Raw genomic sequence first — 14,185 nt, forward strand, 5'->3', positions numbered from 1 at the left:
GCACCGATTGATCTTAGTTCCCAAGTTTGGTGATGTATTAGCGATGCAAGGGATGGTTATTGTTTCTTACAGTTGGGTACGGTCACGAAAGGAATTGAAATGTAACGTAAAAGGGAACAGTGAATCGTTTGTCTATACTAAAATGTTTTTTTTTTTGGTCCAGGATCGACCAGCTAGCGTCAACGGGAGTAACGTACGAGGTGGTGTCCAACATTCCAAAGGCCTCCGAAGAGCTAGAGGAACGCGAGAGTTTGGCGCAGATCGCAGCCACGGGAGAGGAGGCCAGTGCCGCCGATGGCGAAACCTATATCGGTAAATTCCTCTTTTACTGCTGACTGACATCGGCCAGAGTCCATTCGTTTGATATTTGTATTTGTATTGTTGTGTTTTGATTTGAAGTGTGAGAGAGAGGGCACAGTTGACATAAGGAGGTACACAGAGTATACGGCGCAATAATTTTTCTTATCAAATTTCTATCACATGGGCACTCAAATACGGTTTTATTTACAATCGTACGTGCTAACCGCACGATCGGCTACTGAGAATATATTGTGTATATATTTTAAGTACTAATAGGCGAGGTAACGTGCTCTTTACGAAGAATTTACTTATTGCAATTTTTGTCTGATTTTCACGGGTATAAATAAATCGACATCAACTTCAAATCGAATATGTAACTATTTAAAGTAACGAAGTTGCTTCTAAACCCGTGATATTACGATGTACAGCAAAAGTTTAAAATATCTGTACAGGATGCGTAAACGTTTCAATGTCGCTCATGATTTTATTGCCCTTAGAAAAATACACCCGCGGCGTGAGCGCCGTGGAGAGCATCCTGACGCTGGACCGCCTGCGGCAGAGCGTGGCCGTGAAGGAGCTGGAGCAGGCGCGCGGACAGCCCATCACTATGCGCAAGACCGCCTCCGTGCCTAACTTCTCGCAGGTAGGCCGCCCCCACGCGACACGCGTACACGTAGGCGCTGATGAAAACGTATAACAAAAACATATACCAAGCGATCTTTATATTTTTTCATCAGTTTCCATTACTTTATGTAACAGCAGCAGAGTTAAAAAAAAAAATCAAAGTATTTGCTCACAAAATCACAGCTTAAAATAAATTTAGATAATCACGTAAACGAATACAAACGCCGACGATTCGAGAGAAGCGTGTCCGACGTGTCACTAGTAATTGTGGTATTTTCAGGGAACTTTCTCACGACGCGATGCGTTACAATCTTTATGCAACGCAACGCAATACGTTGTACGTTTCGTATCGACATTGCAAGGGCAGGCAGAATTATCGGATTCGGATCAAATTGAGCAAGATAGCGTTGCATCGCGTAGCGTGGTGAGAAACTACCCTAATACATTATGTTGCGTCCGCTTCCGATATAAATAAAGCTATCAGTGCGGCACACTCTCTGTATCACAAGTATTTATGAGCTCTGTCGTGTTCACACCAGCTGAATCGATGTTGTGAAGCTTCTCACATAGTGGTTACATACGTACGAGCGAGCTTACCTACTAAAAATTGCTTCCGCAGGTTATCGATGTTGTGACTAACATATTAACATAACGTAGATATATTGTTGTTACTTACCTATAATAAAAACGGCCTCATTCGTTTTTTTGTTTTGTTCTTAATCTCTACAAATTACGAATATAATGTGACAAATCTTAATCTTAGTATTCGGTCTTGCAAACTATTACATTATAATAATCAATAAGTAAAATCAAAAATAAATTTAAATAATTCGGGATTTTAAAATATTATGCATATTATATTTTTTAATGTACTATCTTATTTACGGAAATAAAATTGGCAAGCAAACATGAGATAAACGATCAAATATTGCGATGATAATACTTATAAAAACAACTAATTATGGAACTTAAAACATCAATCAATTAAAATTTATTTATGTATAGTTTATAATATATAATATACTAAACTTTTAATATACAATAACCTTTTCAAAACATCAACAAATATATAATTATATGTTTATTTTTTGTATCGGTGTTTAACGTCATCATAATTTGGAAAACGTATATTTTGTATACGGAATCCGATTATGTTCACAAAACTTTGAAAAACTCTTTTATTTAAATTTCGCACCTCCTGTAATGTACTCATAGATTATAAACTGTGAACCGCGTGCAACATAGCACACGTGAAAGTGAAACCTTTTTGCGTTCAACCGTTGAATTTTTTTAGTTGGTTTCGAATAAGATTTTGATATTTCGTTCTCGTTCCCAAAGAAGTTTCACTTCGCAAATGCTTATGAGTAAAGTCGCTCGCATAAACAAGCCCTAATATATGTGTTGTCGCTACGCACGCGGGCGCAGCTGTCGCAGGCGCTCGAGACCGCGGCCAAGAACGGGACGAACGTGAGTCAAGCATGGCCCTACACTTTGCCTTGCTATCCTATTTTGCATTTCATGTTTTGGTTCTTATTCGGTGTTCTAGCTATGGTGTTACAGCCACTGTATATACATGTATCAACCAGTCATCATGTTCCTTTCTTTTAGATGAATACATTTAGTGCCTAGATTTATCTTTAGGATGTCTTCGATTCGTCTTGTTATGTACTCTGTCATAGATAAGCTAATATGAGATTGGTAAAGTCGATTAATTTAATTGTGTTTACTCATCGTAACATAAGTGGCTTTGGTTATGTCATCGTTGTGCTACAAGTCTACATTTATCTCCGGTTCTTTTGCTATAATGTGAATGATAATTGTTTTTTTTTAGTTTTTAAATTCAGATATACTATTTTAGATACTATTTTCAAAAATCTTATGGGTGAATGTTAATGTGTTCACATTCCTTCCCTCACGTTATTTAAGCAAAGAGTTCCTATTTAAAGCGTAAGGAGCACATTACTTAATTCAAATTGCATCCAACAAGTCACCAAAATTTGTAAAAAAAAACCCACACATATTAAAGGTGCTGGAATGTAGTTTAGTAAAATTTCAACGGGGATCGATTGAAAGAAACATAAATCGATGGCACACACGTAAAACGAGGGAGGAGTACGTGTATTATAATTAAGTAAACAAAGTACAGCTAGCAATGTCACGCAGATCATGCGCCTGGACTCGTCGTTCGAGTCGCTGTCGGGGCTGGGCGGCGGGCGCTCGGGCAGCGTGGCCGACCTGGCCGACGAGGCGCCGCGCCGCCCCGCGCACCGACACTCCTACGCCGCGCCCGCGCACGCGCACGCCGACGCCGACGCCGCCACGCCCACCAAGCCCTTCGGCCTCGGTGAGTCGACACCGTCTTCCTACACCCCTGTGTTCTCTCGGATGATTGCGTACCAAAAGTGTAGATTGAAATGAAAACATTCATTAAAAAAAAAATTTAACAAAGCATTTGGGCGCCTCCGGAACAAATTATTGGGACGTTTATTACAGATTGATATTTTTCTTGTAATGTGATTTTTCTTTTTCAGTACATGTTAAACTACAAATCAGAAAGCGAAACACTCCTATTTCTAAAACCACGTTCTATTTTTTCCCTCACTCATACGATTCTGTTTATCATTTTGTCCAAACACGATTTTAGAATTACCCATTTAATATTCATATGCATTCGAATTTAACGGACACGGTCTAAATTACATAAAAATTTATTTATTTCGACAAATATTGTATGTATAAAGTATTTAGTTCGGATGCGTATAGTGCACCACGTAGCATAGGTTTTAAGTGATATTAGCGTTTGTGTAAAACAAGATAAAGATGCACGATGATATAGACTAATAAACGAATAGAAGAATAATTAAATTTAGATCGCGTAGTGTTAAAATATATTACACTTGCAAAAGTATTTCAAATTAATTAAACATACATACAACAACAAATAACACTATCATTTATTTACTTCACCCTCAGTTTTGTCCACTACGATGCCGCATATACCTCTGGTTTCACTATGATTTACATTTTGTTCCACTTGCTTCGTGGCGATGCTATGCTCCATACACTATCTGTTACTCTATTTCCTTCTATCTTCACGTGTTATTTTTAACTTCTTTGTTGAGATTGTATTCGTCAAACACAATTTCGACAAAGAGCTTATCATTTCGGTCTTCGTGGAGTATATTTGAATGAAGGTTTTAAAATTTTTAATCTGTGTAAAAATTTAAAACTTCTTACAAATAATACTTCCGAAACGATAAGTGTCAAAATTTTGGAACCCAGCTTGAACTAACGTTGTTTTTTTTTGTATCTCAATTCCTCGCTACCTTCAGGCTCGTTTTTATCAGGTAAACAGATGATAATCAATGGTAATAACTCGGAATGGCAACTGTATGGCAAAATTATTAGACGTATGTTTTATGCAACATTGGAATCGAATAGTTGTAATAAAAATATATACGATCAGAATCATTTTTATTTTCAATATTCAATTGGCTGTAAAATTCAGAGAATCATTCTAGATTCATTTGGCAAAATTTTATCGAAATTTTAACAAAATATTCGAAGTAAATCGTATATGAAGATAAAGATATAGTAAATGAAAATTAAAATATATGATCAAAGCAATCGACTCAGCGAGCTTAAAGCATTCAGCTGGCTTCTGTCGTGTTACCCTATGTTTGTTTGCGTGTATCTTTCATTTGCATGGAACGAGCATGACCTGTAATTATTTCCTTTCCCACCCTCACGTGATTTCCGGCGGATTCGGATATATATATATTTTTCTTTTTATCAAATATTGTGTAATAAAAATTTCAAAAAACAATTGAATATAACAGCCAAATAATAAGTATATTTTATATAAAGGTTTTATTTATAATAAACGTTGTGAGGTAGATTAAAAACTTGAAAGACAGTTTTGTATCTATGTAAGTAGATAGCAAAAGTAGTCATAGATAAAATAAAATTGATCGTAGGTTTGTGTATGTGTTAGGTACCAGGTGCATGTACTATGTAGAAATAGAGAGATGTATAAACTATTTTAAAAGATCTAATATAAACGTAAATTATAACGACGCATGGATTAGATAGAATAATTTAAGACTTAATATAATTCGAATATAATATAATTTTCATGATATACTATATATCAATTAAATGATACAGTTATGAATTTGGGTATTAATAAATTTAAAAAACTATGTTATTATTTAGGTGTATAAAATGTATAAGAATTTGATATCATTTATTTCACTAACTCTTCCCCCCAGAAATAGGATGTTATAGTAATACTATATGGGGTAACATTAAAAAAAAACTAATTTGATAAATTGGCAAATGATATGAGATATTTTTCCTTTGTTTTATGATAATGATTTACAAAGAGTTGTTGTCTTTTTGTATTCGAAATTCTGGTACATATAGGTTTGTAAAAATGATCTGTAAGATTCCTGAATGTGATTACTTCTGCGATAAATATTAAGGTAGGCTCGTAAATTGATAAGATTTTTACCATTTCTATTGCAGCTCGACCAACGTTCCTTAACTTGAATTTGAACCTGAACTCACTGCGACTACAGACGCCAAACAAGTGTACGTGCAGATATTAAGTCGTAGAATCATTAGAGGCTTGTTTCAAAATTTTTTGTTTGGTTTCGTGTCATCACTTTTGTTCCGCTCATTTTGTCTTCTCAATTGATACGTGTGTCACGCAAAACTAAACCCTATTAGCGTGAACACAGGTGTCAATTTCAAACGAAGCGTTCTAGGATTTGGAGTTTCATAGATTTTTTCGTTTGAAGCAGTTTCGTTTCATCGGTCGTGTTTTATTTTTGTTTGCTACGACTCATTAGGAGTTTATTGATTTGACATTGGCATGAAAATCATTCACGTGCGAGCATGATATTGGCGAATATAAAATAATGTATTCAAATTTGTTCATATTTTGTCGTATTAAGGTGAAAAATTATTTGCGTCAGGCTATTTATGTATTCAGTTCAAATATTTTATATATAATGTACAAATATATTTATTAAGTTTTTAGTTAAGTTTAGGTTTAATGCTTTGCTAGGCTTAATATTTATTTTGTAACTATTTCTAAGTTTTTAGCTAGTATAATTTACGAAAAAACAGTAAGGGACTATAAAGTAATTAAGTTTATTCTTATAGCATCTCCGGCAAGCGTGAAATTAGGATTGCGTATGACGACCTTACATGAGGAGCCTGGGCGTAGGAACGATGATGACTCGCATTCTGAACCCGAGTCGGCGCCGACCGACGAGCTTACAACGCCACGCTCAAATGTAAGTATATTACTAGTAGTACTACTACTATAAATAAAACTTATGTCCAGAAGACATAAAATACGCACCCGCAAAATTAAGGGTTTACAGACAATATTTATTGTTAGTTCGAACTGTGTTATTACGTATTTTATTTCAATCAAGTTTTAGTGTATCCACTAAATTAATTTTGCTGGCAGGACCAGTTAATCTCGTGAATAAATATTAACAAATCATGTAAATTTAACAAATGATATTCCAGCGCACCCGCTCAAGAGCAACATCGCGCGGCTTCCTGCCCACTTCGAAGACCCTCGACTCGCTCCACGAGTTAGCATGTGAGCGAGTGCCCAATAAGAACTCGCCTTCAATATCTTCGAGTGGATATGGTACGTATTGATTATATTAATTCGTTGCAATTTTAAAAACAGCATTATATATCTTTTTGTATATTACTCTACATATATTTTATTGACTATGATTTTTTTAGGTTCTCAAGCGGTATCATCTTCAAATCTCACAAACGATGACACGCTCTCAATCAGGAGCATGTCGGTAGATGACACGCCGGATTTCGACAAGACAATGGATTACACGAACCTCAGCAGAACGAAAACATCGATGGCGGGACTCAGGAATGAGATCACCGAGCTGAGGAACGACATCACCGAACTAAAGAACGAAATTGTCGAATCGAAAAATGAACTCGAAGAGGTGACATTCGAAAAAGCGAAAACTCCAGTTCTAACTCCGGGATCTCGGAATAGAATTAATCCATTTTTAAGGGACTGCGAGGAGATTTCTAAGGATAAAAAGGACGGTCAGTTGGTAGATCCTCTGGGGGCTATACCAGTCGAAAGCGCCGTACTGTCTAGTCAGTTACATAAGGGAGAACCCGTCCAAGTCAACGGAGAAACGGCACACGAGACTTCATTCGGTACGTTTATTTTATTTTATTTTTATTTTATTCGGGAAATAAACAGTACAAATTAACATAATTAAAAAAAAACATAAAATATAAATCATTGACCAATAAAGTTTCCACAATTAAATAATACATAGAATATTGCGAGCAAGTAAATTACAATTTTAAAAAAAAATCTAATACATTAAATAAAAAGTAATATCATATAAACAGAAAATAATTAATAATTATAGTAGAATTTACAAAAATATAATCTCATTAATAATAAAATGCAAATGTAACTCAATATGAATAACAATAATTACTAAGAATTTTTCTTAATTTGTTCAATTAACTTTTGTAAGGAGCCTAAATAAAAATAAAATAAAATGTAATGAGTTACTTTGTCAATATATAATATATAGTAATAGGAATTAACTACTGTAACTATAATAATATGACACGCCTCGTTGTTGAATTACACAGGTGAAGCGGAAGTGGAATCCCTGAGCTCAGAACAGTCGAGTCACGAGACACGAAGCCGGGAAGCGTCCTCCGTCGGGGAGAGCGACTCGCCGGGACCGGACAACGTCGTCAACACTTCGCTGCCCGCTGGAAAGGTAAAATATTTTTAAAATTACCTTTTCAATAAAAGTGAAATAAAATTTAATTTTAAAATAAAAGTAAAACAAATATTCAAAACTGGTGGTAAGGGTTTTATATTATCATGATGAATGAACGAAAATAATTTAGTATCTTTAAAAGTGAAGTAAAGTAAAATAACAGCCTGTACATTTCCCACTGCTGAGATAAGGCCTCCTCGTCCATTAAATTTTCCATTCGCTGTTCCAATGCGGGTTGGTGGAATGCACATGTGGCAGAATTTCGATGAAATTAAACACATGCAGGTTTCCTCACGATGTTTTCCTTCACCGCCGAGCACGAGATGAATTATAAACACAAATTAAGCACATATATATAGTGGTGCTTGCCTGGGTTTGAACCCGCTATCATCGGTTAAGATGCACGCGTTCTAACCACTGGGCCATCTCAGCTTAGTATCTTTACTAAGACTAAAGTTGTTTGACGACCTATAGTTACCATTCTCCAGCTATTTAAAAAAATCAATACAATAGTCAGTATTAACGCGTGCGCCTCTCCTCTCGCAGGTGGTGCGCCGCCGCGCCGGCGCCGCAGCGCGCTCGGCTGCGCGCGCGTCGCACCCCGCGCCGCGCCCGCGCTCGGCGCACGAGCCCGCGCTGCGCGACACGCCCGCCTCCTCCACGGAGCGGATCGGCGACGGTCAGTGCCTTTGGCTTTGGTTTTATTGATTTGGATGAAAGATGAGATCCAGCTATTTATTATTAAAAGGCTTTACATTAAATTCTAAGTACCATTGTGTGACCTTGGGTTTCTTTTTATAATAAAAGGAGATTATATTTAATTATTCGCAGAAGATTTCGAGAGCAGCAGGCACCCCGTGCCCGAGTGGCTGTCGGTCGGCGAGAGCGTGCAGCTGCGCCTCAGCAGCAGCACGGGCGTCGTGGCCTACGTCGGGCCCACCAACTTCGCCGGCGGCGTCTGGGTCGGCGTCGAACTCGACGCGCCCACCGGTACGCCTACTTTGGATTTTATGAGTGCGAGTAGAAAAATATATCCTAGTCGTTACTCGTCACAGTTACTAATCGTCTGGACGAGAGCAGATTCAGATTTATCATAAACATAACGAAGATAAACAATTGAAAGTTACAAGAGTACACAATCGCTCGCGCTCCTCAGGCAAGAACGACGGCTCGGTGGGCGGCACGCGCTACTTCTCGTGCCGCGCGCGGCACGGCATCTTCGTGCGCGCCGACAAGCTCGTGCACGACCGGCGCGGCCGCAGCGCGCGCGCCTTCCGCGACGCCGAGCTGCGCCGCGCCTCCAGCAAGGGTACGCCGCCTAACATTTTACTTACATTATTTGTTCATTTCCTTTTTCATAACTTTATAAAATAAAATATTTATTTACATTAAAAATTTTGAAAATATTTATTCGAATAAATTTTATTTGTTCATTTCCTTTTTGATAATTTCATAAAATAAAGTCTTTTATTTATACTAAAAAAGTTGAATATATTTATTCGAATAAATATTGTAATTGAGTGTCTAATAATATTTCTTAATAATTATGAAAAGTTACACAGTATGAGTGATCTGTAAATAATTAAGACAAAGTTATATTAAATTTGCTTATTTTAAGACCTTAAATTATTTTTATTTTAGGTAACAATATAAGTAACTTGTATTCAATAAAACGTCAGTATCGGGCACTAAAGGCGATTTGCTTTCAGGGGAAGGCTTACACAACTTGCACCGGTCGCGGAGTCGCGGGGACAGCATAAACGCGGTGGGCACCAAGACCCGCGGGAAATAAGCGCGACCCTCGCCCGAGGAAGCGAATTTATTGTTACGTCCACTTCACACCTCAAGTCCAATTCTGTTTGAGTTGCAGTCCTGTAACGCATATGGTGCTTTATATTTTATAGTAGTTTCCTTTCATCCGTTTGATTTGTAAGTGACATGGTATGTCTATTTATTTCACAAGTCTTGATAAAATGTGGGAAAATCGGTTTTCCTCGCCTTTGTTGACTCGGTCAAACAATCATCGACGGAAAACCATTCGATTCCCTTCGACGTAAATGTATGACGGCGTCTCATTAACGTGTATTATTATAATTAATTTGACTTTGTTTTTATTCATTGACCACTAAATTTGTAAATAGATTGAATGATTTCAATCGTGTGATTTAATTTTATTGTTACGTTTCAATGTAAATATGTGAATCTTTGTGTGTTATGACGATAATTTAATGTTTTAGAATCATTAATTATTTGTGATCGGCGAGAATCGGTAAATTGCTTGTATAGATTTTTTTTACTGTATAGTGGTGTGCTGTTGACATTATGAGGGATTATTTATGTATTAGCTCACTGTATATATGTTTTTAATTTTTTAATAATTCAATACGATATCCATTCGCAACGAAATAATCCCATTCGGCGTAAATAAATATATCTTGACAAATATCAGGACCAGTCTTAACTGCCATTAACATCCGGTTATAGGTTATATTTAGCGACACTTGAAGCGATGTTGTGATGGACATCGATTTTAGCTAATTGAGTTCCTATAAGCATTTTTATATTACTCCCTGGCGCGTGTATCGATGTGAAGGGAACGGTGGCCACTCGAGACGCAGCTTGTATCTTTTTTACTTATATTTGTACGCATAAACATTTGCCTCGAAATTGCTCAGGATCGCGTGCCGTAGCACGGTTGCCAGTTCGTTGTGATAGTTTCTTGCCACTGGGACTAGAGACCGTAAATGATTTATTTTTCTATTGTCACTAAATTAGATTTTTGCCCTTATCATTTTGAAATAGATTTACGAAATCGTCCAATGCTACATCTTCGTCCTTAATAAGACTTGTACTTAGTACACAGAAAGCCATGCGAGGGACAAAATATGGCCAAAAACACTGACATTCTTTTCGGCGCAAGTGTCAAGCGAAATCAAACCTACACGTCTATACGACAAGGCTTATTTTTAATAAATATTTGTATGATACTTTGCTCTTAACATCTTGATTGTCTGTTACTGTGCTATTTCGTAAACGATCTCGAGTTCTCGCTCGCTTGCCACTTGGGCCACTGTCGTATATCGATTAGGTTGTGTAGGTAAATTTTGAGATGTAATATAAAAAATAAGTGTTTGTAGTACTTTTTGGCCTGATGTATATTAATTGAATATCATAATCAAGTGAAATTTTGTCCTCAAGTTATTATCTCCATCCACATTCGAACAATAATCGGTTAACTGTATATTTTCTCTCCGTAAAGAACGTTAGCTCTGTATCCGGATAGATGTTAAACTAATATCATAATATATCTAGCGGTGTAGTTCGCGTGTAACCTATCGTGTTAGGTAATGTCCACATTCGACCGTTTCGATCCACGTCGGACCGGCATAGTCTGTAGCTCACCTAATGTATATTCCATCCTCTTAGTGAAGTAATCGTTAAGTACACTTAATGAGTACACAAATAGAAGTTAATGGCGCCTCGTTATTTACTAGAGTTTGTAAGTATTCACTTTCGCTACATCATAGCCCGTCACTTGCCTCCATTCCTGTACACAGTGTTGTATAAATATTATAATTGTAAGTGATTATTAAACATTCAATTCGTCAAAGGTATATTCAACCGTTTTAACTTTGCACTCGGTAAAGGAACGCCGACTCGTAGCGTAAGCCTCGACTGACATCATTTCTTGTCTCCCGTTCGCTGTCGAATGCTTTTAGACTGTCGTACTTAAAACATTCCATTTTTGCATTATCGTTCTTCCGAACGCGTAGGTTTTAAGTTAGATTTTATAGACAAGACGCGTTTTCAATAAATTTTTGCATTTTTGAATGACGTTCTGGAAATAGTACATTTCGTAATTTCGTACGTAACCCGGCCTCGACTGGAGGGCTCGATGTGTAGTCGACGTTAATAAAAGTCTAATGGAAAATTTTAATAAGATGTTTTCGTATATCTTAGAATGTGTCTTTGAAACTCTCGATGTGCTTATTGTCCAGTAGTTTTGTTAGAACACGGGCAAGAGGGGGAGGGGGGAGGGCGGAGGGCGCGGGACGGCGAGGCACCGGCGAGGTTGAGACGTAGGGCTCCTAGTAATAGGCTAATAGTGACCTTAAAAGCAAAGTCGTAGGTCCTAATTTAATTTTGTTTAGAAATTAAGCTGACCATGTGCTGTGCTTTTGTTTTAAATAATAGTTATTAGGTAAATGAAATTATTTGTTTTATATTATTATTATTATTTTACATTCGCGTAGTGTATTTCGTATTTATTGCAGTCAATTCGATACGAGCTTTTATGTATAATTTCGTATGATGGTTAATTATTAGATTAGATATGAGTTTATTTGTTTGCGATTACGATTGCGACTTACGATTGTGTAAAATAAACGTAGATCACAAATCAAATGTATTTCTTATAATTTTTTAATGTGATAAGCGAATAGTTTTGGCGGCTACTTGGTAGCGTAGGTGGTTGCATCTTCATTATTGTAAACATTTAATAAATAAAGAGATTTTAATATTTAAATACAAAAATAGTTCACTTCTAGTGGAAATATTTTTGCCAAGTAGCGGATTTGAGTCAACCATCGCTGTCATTATCAATAAATGTATAATAAAATATTTTGTTTTATTTACTAATTATATTGTTGTTTTATTAATTTTATGTTCATAGACAACCCCATGTATGTCCATTTCTTTTAATTAAAGTAGAGTTTTCTCTATTAGATGTATTTTTAGCAAATTATATACTTACAACCATTTTGTTAATATATTAGTATTAGTTTGAAATCTTTTTCAAATTTTTCTTCATTATCGGTTTTTCATAATCTTTCATGAATTAGCTATCTGCATGACAATAAGAAAGGAACAGTACTCAATTTACTATAAACAAACGCAGTCACCGAGGTGCAAAGTAGCAAGATGGATACATAACATCAGCTGAACCAAGTGTTCAGTTGTAGTTGGAGAACAATAAAGGAATCTGATTTTTATTTCTTACCAAAAAAAGAGCTCTTCTTTCTTATGTCGCTACGCGTTTTAGGGGCTTGAAACATTTATTACTAAAATTAAATCGAAAATTAAATAAAAGATCTGTATCCTAACGTTACGCAGAGTTCCATTATGTGACCTTGAAAATAGGAGTGTAGGTGTATATAGAGATAAAAACATGGATGTATAGGTGATTTGATGGTATTTTAGCCAATTTTTGCCTATAGTCTTTGATATATGGAAATTTATCACATTTACTTTATGTATACAATTTTATTTTTATAAATTCCATATTGACTATTTTAGAAGTCCTCTGGGATCGCGTCTATTTCATTACCCTTGTGGTTGTAATTATTTGACATACATACACATATTTCAAAATGGAATACAGCAATACAACTATAAATAGTTACGTAATGATGTAATGGGTAACTATTTACCTTAGAAGATATGAAATCATACACATAAACCTCCCCAGTAGTTGGATCTCTTCGATTTGGAGTTTCTTCACAGAAATAAACAAAATAATAAGCGTTAATCGAGTTGTCAATTTATAGATTTCGTAAAAGATTATAAAAAAGAGCTTATTAATGATTAAAAATTATATAATAAACTAGATTACTGATTTTTCGGCATACTTTGTTTAATATTAATTTGTTGAATTAACCTTTAGTAAAGTAGTTTATGGTAAAGAATATATTCTGATTTTCTTGCTTCTTTTTTACATTCAGAACTAATGGTTGCATTTACTGCAAAATTAAGATTCAAGACTCGCCAATGTCTATTTGTACTAAGTAGGGATCTGATTTATTTATAAAAATGTTTTGTATGATAAAATTTATGGAATAAAAAGTAATATACAATTTGGTTAAATATCGGGGAAGTAAAATGTCGAATCATGGTTTCACCATAAAACGGCTAAATATTTCTGATACCATAAAATATAATAAGTGGAAAAATAATGGGGAACAAAACAAAAAAAATGTGCAGCGTAAATATTTCTATGGATTTTTATTAAAATAAAAAAAAAATTGGAGTTCAAGGTATTATACTAAAAAACCTCTCTTAGTACAATTAATAAATTTTATGGGAATACATGACATCTCATGTCTCATCTTATGACATCACTATCTGCTGATGTCGTGTAGTGGAAAAAGCCGTGCCTTTACCGACAGTGGAAACCGCCGAAGCTTGTGCTGATATCTTTGATAGCGAGCGACAGTTGACCTTATTCGCGACGTCGCGAGTGTCATCTGGCGGGCGCACGGGGCGGCACTGCATGTGCCTGGTACGCGCCTTTAAAAGTACAACATAAATGTACTGTCGGCAATACAAACTGTAATTACACAAATATATACATACGTTTTGCTTAGAGTGGTGTGATTTTACGACATTTATAAGTGGTAAAATCTATATAAAATGAAAACAATGGAAGAATTATTAATTCTTGTCAATATTAGTAA

General features: G+C 35.9%; 1 protein-coding gene across 5 annotated transcripts in view; it reads left to right on the forward strand.

The window, feature by feature from the left end:
• Nucleotides 1–12,374, forward strand: part of LOC124530463 (kinesin-like protein KIF13B) — a 132,386-nt gene extending 120,012 nt beyond the window's left edge. For 2 of the 5 annotated variants that reach the window (XM_047104638.1, XM_047104646.1), the window contains 13 exons: nt 164–312; nt 798–943; nt 1,205–1,348; nt 3,088–3,268; nt 5,452–5,517; nt 6,094–6,227; nt 6,469–6,595; nt 6,697–7,143; nt 7,597–7,730; nt 8,280–8,412; nt 8,565–8,723; nt 8,890–9,042; nt 9,443–12,374. In XM_047104638.1, coding sequence (XP_046960594.1) covers nt 164–312; nt 798–943; nt 1,205–1,348; nt 3,088–3,268; nt 5,452–5,517; nt 6,094–6,227; nt 6,469–6,595; nt 6,697–7,143; nt 7,597–7,730; nt 8,280–8,412; nt 8,565–8,723; nt 8,890–9,042; nt 9,443–9,525 — 2,056 coding nt within the window. In that variant the 3' untranslated portion in view covers nt 9,526–12,374. Of the gene's footprint in view, nt 1–163; nt 313–797; nt 944–1,204; nt 1,349–2,349; nt 2,392–3,087; nt 3,269–5,451; nt 5,518–6,093; nt 6,228–6,468; nt 6,596–6,696; nt 7,144–7,596; nt 7,731–8,279; nt 8,413–8,564; nt 8,724–8,889; nt 9,043–9,442 lie in introns of all 5 variants that reach the window. The other 3 variants (XM_047104659.1, XM_047104653.1, XM_047104667.1) reach the window with 3 other exon arrangements.
• The last annotated feature ends 1,811 nt before the right edge of the window (nt 12,375–14,185 follow it).

The sequence above is a fragment of the Vanessa cardui genome, chromosome 1, assembly GCF_905220365.1.
Source record: "Vanessa cardui chromosome 1, ilVanCard2.1, whole genome shotgun sequence".
Lineage (NCBI taxonomy): Eukaryota > Metazoa > Arthropoda > Insecta > Lepidoptera > Nymphalidae > Vanessa > Vanessa cardui.